This window comes from Borostomias antarcticus (genome assembly GCF_949987555.1).
Source record: "Borostomias antarcticus genome assembly, chromosome: 6".
Classification (NCBI taxonomy): Eukaryota; Metazoa; Chordata; class Actinopteri; order Stomiiformes; family Stomiidae; genus Borostomias; species Borostomias antarcticus.
In genome coordinates, this window is record NC_140239.1 from 1053115 (window position 1) to 1062561 (window position 9447).

The 9447-nt window shown below is 42.6% G+C and overlaps 1 protein-coding gene across 2 annotated transcripts; it reads left to right on the forward strand.

Moving 5' to 3' along the window:
• Positions 1-392: 392 nt before the first annotated feature.
• On the forward strand, positions 393-5338 carry isl1a (ISL LIM homeobox 1a; the record flags this gene model as incomplete). 2 transcript variants are annotated; one of them, XM_084439959.1, is made up of 6 exons in its annotated part: positions 393-453; positions 941-1130; positions 2169-2428; positions 4231-4517; positions 4849-5016; positions 5222-5338. In XM_084439959.1, the coding sequence occupies 6 exons, from the start codon at positions 426-428 to the stop codon at positions 5336-5338; spliced, it is 1050 nt and encodes a 349-aa protein (XP_084296085.1). The 2 variants fall into 2 exon arrangements, with proteins under 2 accessions (XP_084296085.1, XP_084296084.1); XM_084439958.1 differs by having other exon boundaries at positions 426-453; positions 4234-4517.
• Positions 5339-9447: the final 4109 nt, after the last annotated feature.

The following is a 9447-nucleotide window of genomic DNA, read 5'->3' on the forward strand; positions in this document are numbered from 1 at the left end:
CCAGGAGACGAGCTCGGGACTCGGGACAGTCCTAATAGGAACAGCTGCTCGCCTGTTCATAACCAATCAGCTTCCCATAAAGATGACGTTTCAGTGTCCTACGTCAGCCCAATGGCGATAGAGTAGAGTTGGTGCAAGGGAGTTGGACAGATAAGGACAAGCGTGCCCCATCAACGCAGGGACCAGGCACAGGAGCGCAGTCACACCCCCGCCCCGACGCCAAACACAGCGATTTCGTGCCTGAGCAAGTCCTCCTGTCCTCAGCAAGTCCTCCTGTCCTCAGCAAGTCCTCCTGTCCTCAGCGCGCACCTCCCGGTAGAGGCGCGACGCTCCGCCGCAGTCCGGAGGAAGGAAGGAGACCCCAGGCTGCTAAACTGTTGCACCACGTTTTTAAAGTGGACCTAACACCGCCTTACTTTCTTGACATGGGAGATATGGGGGACCCGCCGAAAAGTAAGTTTTAACCTGGTGATGGGATGAGATGGCAGTCTATATAAGTAGACTAATTATGGGCGACTAACTGTCTATTTCTTGTGCGTACATTTTGCCAAAAGTTTGTTTGTTTATGTTGTAGATAAAGGTCCCTTTCAATAAGAATATTCATATCATTCAAAAAATATATATTATTAATCTTCAGCGTAGCCTTCAACTCTTTGCTATAGCCTACAGTGAGTTATAGGCCTACATTGCCAAATTATAAGACAGTCAAATTCGGTGTTGTTATAAAGCCAGAGCAGACAAAATTAGGCTTTTATTAGCCAATTTATATTCATACTATTATTGTTATTATTATCATTATTAGGGAATTTTATATTTTGTTGACTTCTTGTGCCACAATATCCTACTTTTTCTTGATATCTGGATATCCTAATAACGCAATAAAAATATTGTGTTATTGTTAAGAGTACTACTACTAACATTTAGTTGTTTTTGTCTCCAGAAAAGCGCCTCCTCTCCCTGTGTGTGGGCTGTGGGAACCAGATCCACGACCAGTACATCCTCCGGGTCTCCCCGGACCTGGAATGGCACGCAGCGTGTTTGAAATGTGCAGAATGTAATCAGTATTTGGACGAGTCGTGTACTTGCTTTGTCCGGGACGGGAAAACCTACTGTAAACGAGACTATATCAGGTAAGAGCTGTTTTAATAATAAGTTACATTGATAACATGTTGATATTGATTGACTGACACATACCATGACACTTATCAAAGTGTTTAATAGGCTAATAGCATTGTAACATTTTGTGACCAAATCGAATATGATGTTCTTGTTTCATAGCATAGGCCATCTTGACCTTTTTTTTTATTGACGTAAATGTCAGAGACACCACCTTTGTTATTGTATATTATTGTTTTAATCAAGTAGACTAATTAATTAAATAATCATTTTTAGCTCGATTCACCAAAATCATAATTCAATTAGGCCTAGGCTCTGTAATTAACTAGTTCCTAATTCTACTGAGGCCTACGGCACAATTAATAGGCGAGTTTATTATGAAAAAGCTGTATTATGAAACCATAAGGTCTGACACCGCATTTAGCCTAGGCCTATATGAGTTAGGAAAAATTGCCCGAGATTATTCAAAAGGCCTAGCCTACATGTAAAGCAACACCATAGTAGGTTTTAGTACGGATGCCCAAATGTAAAATCGCCCACAGTTTATTTTCAGTTTACAGGTTAAGCTAATAGGCTACTGACTACTATCACCTCACCCAAACACACCATAACATGTAGCCTATATTGGCTAACTATTTCATTTGCAGGCTACATTAATAATAATAATAATAATAATAATAACAACACTGTTATGAGTAAATCATATAACTATAATAATAACAATAATACTAATAATATTCATGCTCATAATAATAATAATGATATAATGATAATAATAATAACAATCTGGTTATGGTCAGTCTATATAAAATATAATTATTTATTCTTTACGCCTAACTGTTCATATTTACTCTGTTATAAAGAACATAAAGGCTTCATAATAATAGGTAGGACTACATACTTTGACTTTCAACGCACAGCTCAACATAAATGTCCAGGTGGCCTACTTGCTTTAAAACGATGCAATTTGTACCTGTAGCAAAAAATAGTCAGATTGGCGTGTGCCTGTGATAGCCTACACAGTAACGGTTACCTAATCTCTTCCCCTTCAGGTTATACGGGATAAAGTGTGCTAAATGCAACATCGGTTTCAGCAAGAATGACTTCGTGATGAGAGCACGCTCCAAGGTGTACCATATCGAGTGTTTTCGATGTGTGGCCTGCAGCCGCCAGCTCATCCCGGGGGACGAGTTCGCTCTCCGGGAGGACGGCCTGTTCTGTCGAGCCGACCACGACGTCGTGGAGCGGGCAACAATGGGCGCAGGCGACCCTCTCAGCCCCCTTCACCCGGCAAGACCATTACAAATGGCAGGTAGGTTACAACTTCTATCAATGGCAGTAGTGTGTTGTTTGTGTAACTGTTGGACATGCGTTTGTGTTGACCATTGAGGATGTGCAAAAGTTTATTTTCAGTTATGGATTCATGTTTGGACACCATAGTCTTTGAAACCAGTTATAAATGCTCGATCGCCTTGTTGAGAGGGGTCAGGGAAGAATTTTTACAGCTCACTTATCTGGCCCTCGGGTGATTACTGTTTTTTTGCTTCCCTCTGGAATATGTAGAGAGTGGGTCGTATGCCCTCCTCCCTTGTTCTCTGTAAAGCGCATTGTGTTGCCTCTGGGTATGAAATGCGCTATACAAATAAAGCTTTGATTGATTGATTGATAAATGACATAATGTTACAAATTATTTAAATTCATCCGTTTAGAAATCATCTCGGCTTCGATGCCATTGTGCAGTCATGGTAGCTATTTGAAAAGCTTAAGCAGGCAACTGAATACGCAGTAACACAGTGGCCTAGGCCTATTGTTACAGCAAATGGCTCGTGTGATATCGAAATGCTTGAGCGTTGTTTTGTTTACATCATATTTGATATGATGTCAGACACGCAGGGCTGGTAATTAACAGAATGGATGCGCGTGCCTGTTGTGTACCCCAGGGAGAGTAACTCCTTTCTAATAACTCCTTTATTTTTGAATAGGCCCTACTGTATTGACACTGTATGGAAATCTTTGTTACTGTGGTTAGGGTGGGTCGCAAGATGCCATCATCAAATAATGGCTTGGGTCGCCCTGTGTGGTGTCAGCTTGTCTTGTTTGTAGAACAGGCTTACATAGAGATTATATCCAACCTACATTTGTGAATGTGCCGCATTATGGTCGTCGTGATGGGCTGCATGGACAGGGCAGGTCTTGAGCCAGCCGGTCGGTACAGAGAATGGTCTATTCGGTGGATAACATTTGTTCAAACGCACTTTTAATTACATTAAAAAATGTATTTTAGGCTACAGTTTGTTTTACTATCTCAATGTGTTTTAATAGGATAGTGGCTTTGTCTCAAATAGGTCAAACTAGTCTAACTTCTACGTTCGTGTTAGGCCTATTGTGAGTTCTACGTTCGTGTTAGGCCTATTGTGGATGATGCACTGGTAGATCTGTACTTTCAAAATGTTCAAATTATGGTTTGATTCCGTCACATGTAGAAACGCAATGTCCAAGAAAAATGATCTTGGGCGCTCGGGTGTCTGAGTGACCAGACTATCCTACACGCCGCCGGGACTGCGCCAAACGCACATTTACGCACGAACTGAAGCACTGCGGTCCAATAAAAACATTGACAATGAGCTCAGACCAAGAACACACTGTACAAATATGCCAAACACATAAAATGAGATTGGATTCGTTTGGATTGTAGGCTATGCACCGCATTAAGGCCAGCAAAGGGGTCTCTCTTCCTCGTCGTGGATGAGCCTAGGCTACTTGGGCACCGTGGGGACCGCCCAGGACATCGTATGGGACAGTGTCATATGTGGCACAAATTGAAATTGCAGAAGTAGGCTTATTTCCGAAAGAGTAGATAGCATCGGCTATCAATTGAAGTGAATTTCAGTCAATTTGAAGTTGAAATATAGTTATACAAAGATTATTTGGTTCACTTGAGTGTAAGACTCAAATAGCACTAGTCTGTGAATAGACGATCACCGTAAAGAGTCCTGGTAGCATGGTCAATTATATTGTAAAATTAATCCAAACCATTTTGTGTCAACTCAGTATCTGTCAGTTATATCACCGATAAATAACAAGATTTTCTCTCAATTTTGTCTCTCTCAACAGCAGAACCAATCTCTGCCAGACAGCCCGCGCTGCGACCGCACGTCCACAAGCAGCCGGAGAAGACCACTCGCGTCCGGACCGTGCTCAACGAGAAGCAGCTCCACACGCTGCGGACGTGCTACAACGCCAACCCGCGGCCAGACGCCCTCATGAAGGAGCAGCTGGTGGAGATGACGAGCCTCAGTCCGCGGGTCATCAGGGTCTGGTTCCAGAACAAACGCTGCAAGGACAAGAAGAGAAGCATACTGATGAAACAACTACAGCAGCAGCAGCCCAACGACAAAACGGTGAGAACTCAATAGGCCTATTATTATGACGAACAGTTGCAGTGAACTAATACGCGGGATTAAAGTGCTCCATTTATGAGCTGCCATTGATTAATTCGGGGGTTCGGGGACATGACTATATGGATGCGTCCAAATGTGGACCCAGCACACCAACTCTGGCGCGCATGCGTGTTGAATGAGCGCACCACACACGCGCGCACGCACAATTTACAATTACGTAGCCACATCATTCTATCATGTGTGAACAGTGTATTTGTCAATGTATGTATGGTCAAAATGCGTGCTAATTTTGGCCTTTATTGACAATTAGTTTATCTGGGACTATCTGCAGAATATCCAGGGAATGACAGGCACCCCGATGGTGGCCGCTAGTCCGGAGAGACACGACGGGGGTTTGCAGGCGAACCCCGTGGAGGTGCAGAGTTATCAACCGCCTTGGAAAGTCCTGAGCGACTTCGCGCTGCAGAGTGACATCGACCAGCCGGCTTTCCAACAACTGGTGAGTGAGCTGCCAAGTCAGACCAAGGCACTGAGCTGCGAGAAACCAAATAAAAACAGAAGTAGGCCTCGCATGGCAATGGCCCTTGATATCATCACTGGATTTTTCAAAAAAACATTAATTTAGCAATAACTTATTTATAAAAAAAATAGTGATGGTAGCTTTCTTAATAGCCTATTGCTTAGTTCTGTTTTGTTTTATTCAGGTGAATTTCTCGGAAGGAGGGCCAGGTTCAAACTCAACGGGCAGCGAGGTTGCGTCGATGTCCTCCCAACTTCCAGACACTCCCAACAGCATGGTGTCGAGTCCCATAGAGGCGTAGGCGACGGACTGTGACTGGATCCCATATTTCTGAATACGAGGGCAAATGGCGGACTGATAGGCTTGGGGTTGAAACAACCTTCACTCATGTTTATGCCCCCGAAGAGAATCATCCTCCAACTGCACGAAGCCTCTTTATCTGAACAACCCCTGGTTGTATTTTTACACTGTGAAGACAATCATGGGATTTACTAAATCCATCCATACGTCCATGCCGCAAAACAAACTTTGCGAAGATAACCATGGTGTAAGAAGCGCGATGCAAGGAGAGAACATCTGCCTGAATACGCATCCCGGAGAGACTCGCCTCCTCCATGACTGGTGCTGCCCGTGGGAACTGCCTGGTTACAGTTTTGCCAAAAAAAAGAAAAGAAAAAAAAAAAGAAGAGAAAATATCCATGGATCTGGGAAATTATGGACTTCACTGAAGATGACATCTGAAACCCGCATTCGCACAACGCTGTGCGCAGTGTTTGAATATAACAATCACACGTGATTTGTTTCTATAAAATAGCTTGACCTGAGATACGTCCTCAAATGACATTTGGAGGGGGATTGCAAATATTGCTTTTCCGTTTTGTTACATTATCTCCTTAAAAGCCCAAGTACTAAAGCATTGCAACAAGGTATACCTCTATTTTGCCACAAGCTTCGTGGGACTTTTGTGTGTGCGTTTGTGTCCGTCCAAGAATATTTTTTCTTTCCCAAAGATGTGTATAGTTATAAGTTATAACGACAGTTAGCTCTGGAAAAAGAATTATTTCTTCGTTTTTTTTCCTGTACAACAAAATTATTTATTATTTATTGTCGAAAGACTTGCCACTTTTTGTGTAACTTTCTTTACTGAAGTAAAAAGAAAAGATTGTACCGTGGTCTCTGAATTATGTCAGACTTTTATGTGTCCTCTCCTTTCTTAAATATAATGTAAAAAATAACGCCATATTATGTAGAAATATCGTCAGGATTATTTCTCAAATAAACATGGACTTGGTGTGAGCCTCACATCCTCGATAGTCACATTTCTCCTGACTCTCCGCATGGGTAGGCTTTCAGTTTGACCTATTAGAGCGCGTCATTAAATGTGCTTTTAATCAAGATTAAAATAGGTATAATATGGTGGAGTAGGAAGGTTTTAAAAGGCTGCACAGATAAAACATCCTAGTTCTATGATCAGCCTATTTGACATCTGTGCTGGTGCATATAGACTATAGGATACTGTATTATGAGTACAAAGAGCAGGTTTTGTTATCATGAGGCGATACTAGTGACTATTCTTCAGTGACGACGATCCCACTCTATTTTGGACAGTAATATCCGACTATATGAAATATAATCGGATAAAGAAACACTTTTGTACTTGTATCTATCACTTTTGTATCTGAATATACGATTTTATTTGGATTTGGGCCCGTCACGCACCAAAGCACGCATTAACTGATGTCTGTGACTCAAACTTAAGTCTTTTAAATCGTCTCTTATGTCCTGACCAGATTTGAACTAGAACATGTCATTCAAATAAATGAATAGGTCTGCTTCGGAATACATAGGCTGCTAGTTAATACCATCATCTCGGTGATTGTGGCTCTTTTTGAAATATTGAAGAACCTAAATGAAAAAGCCTGTCCATTTTGAAAAAAATATTCACCTTAATGAAGGCATACTTCTTCTTGCCAACCACGGATCAGCAATGCATAATAAATTATCCATAATGACCCAGTCCATTATAGAACATGTTGAATAGAATCTGTCTGAACAAACTCCTGACTTCTAGCCCAGGCGTGATCTGGTCATGGGGAAGACAAGTTCTATCCCTAGTCTCAACCAATTATCATGCCATTGACATTCAATGCCCAATGGGTCAGAAAAACAAACAAATAATCCCAGAAGTGAGCACTGTAGACACTTGCTTATGTTTGTCGACGCAACTTCCCAAGATAATGACGCGGCATTGTCCCATGACCATTCTAGTCTCAAATAATTTCTAATCGGGGAAACAGGAAAATACATGGCACAAAAAACAAAAGCATGTGGACATGATGACCTGAGGAGAGTTGTGGTAGAGAGCTACTCTCAGTTATTAGATTGTGTATTGTAAACGTTCAGACCAGAGACGAGCATAGCCTACCATGTTCCTCTGGTTGAGACGAGGGACTAGTGGACCAGGGGATTAGGGGATTTACAATTATACTAATGTTTGTACCCTAATCAATATTGGTAAACCAGAATATGGATACTATATTAATATACTACTAGAATACTAGTATTTTTACAAATACACCAATAATTTGAAACAGAATTAGTTTAGTGGATCACCAAAGAAAAACATGAAATAATTTGTTGTAGTACTTTATTGCTTGGCCAATTATTGTGAAGCGAACATTGTTGACATGTACTGTTGGGCAGTCTTTTCCCTGATATCATTATTATCTATGGAGTTCAACAGGGGTCCATGTTTGACTAAATCCTTGTTAAATTCATCTGACTCTAGATTTTTTTGGATAAACATTTGGGTAATGATAGTTTTAGTTTGTGCCAGATAGGAAAGAATTTAAATTATTCCAATCTGAAATCACCTTTGTTTGGCGAATACATTACAACTATAGCAATGTACAGCAAATTGATACACTGTTTTGAGCCATCAATATGGGAACCCAAAAATCTATCAGAAGACCAACGGAGATTCCTGGGGTATCTGGGGCTGATATTTGGGCTTTTGAAGTCACATGCAGAGTTAGGCATCACGCAAGCTTTGATCCAAACCATCTCTGACACATTAATGTACAATGGCTACTGTACCACTGGCCAGCAATAACCCAGTGAGCCTAGCTATGGTTTTATGAAGTTGTATGACAGACACACCTCCATATGATCTGCTCTGTCCTCACACAGTGTACCATGGTGTGACTCTAGATAAGTCTCTACATCGTTAACAGTCTGCACCCAAATCTGAGGTTGTGCAATGGACAGATTCCCATCTCCCATCTCCCAACAGTAGACACCCAGTTAAAGCACTGCTCCACGCTGCTGAGTAGTCCGATGTTTGTGCCTGGCGTGTGGGAGAAGGGAGGTGGAGGGAAGCGTCAACATTCAGCCTGTTACAATCCTGACCTGAGCCCCACATGGGCCCAGGCGACCACACCGCCCTCCGCTGCGCTGGAGAAGCAGGGATCCACCGGACGCCCGTTCACGCTCCTTCACTGAAGCAGAGCGCATGTTGGAGTGGCAGGGTCCAGGAGCCCCGCGGCCGTCACACTGGCCTTTATCTCCTGAGCCCCGAGGCTCCACGTCAATCGCATCAGCTTGTATCACGAGCAGATACAGAGTTCTGTCACCGCGGTTTGTCGCACTTGTGCTTTTCAGCTTTTAATTTACTCGGCGTGTCGGATTATTAGCCTGTGGGAGCCTGGTGATGGCTCACAAGGACACTTGTTGGCTTTTAGCAACAAAGCATCCACGGGCGACGCCAGGGGAGAACGCACGCCGCTCCACGGGGGACGAGGTGGCTGTGATGCGATGCACTTCAGGAGGGATCATTATCATGAAATAAAATATAATTGCTACTTCCTGTGTACTGTATCTCATTTTTAGAACTCGTCCTTGCTCCTTTCCTGTTGACCAGGAAGTGAAGTAGCTTAGGCATTGACTCTCATTTTCTATGCTGGATTTTTAGGAGTTCCTTTTACTTTTCAGAGCCATTCTATTGAAACAATACACAGTTCTGTTTTGTTATATGACTAGGAAAGCGATCAATTATTCACCGATGGTAGATACAGTGTAGCCATGGTCACTCTGCCAGGGCCTAAGCATATGGTATGAATATGATTCCCATAAATCTTTGCTTTACACAGGGAACCAGTTTGTGTGCGGATGAGTATTTTGTTGAGTCAACCTAGCACCATTTACGACTCTGACAGTGGGGTCACTCATCTGGCAATGAGGCATGTTTCACCGTACCCTGCTTTTCAATCACATATGCCGTGTGTGTGTGTGTGTGTGTGTGATGGTAGGAGGTTGAGGGGGAACTATTTCCAGGTTGAACAGCATCTATCATATCAACGACTGCTTCACAATCTTCCTCTAACGCTGCATAGCCTAGTTTAGGACTTCCCC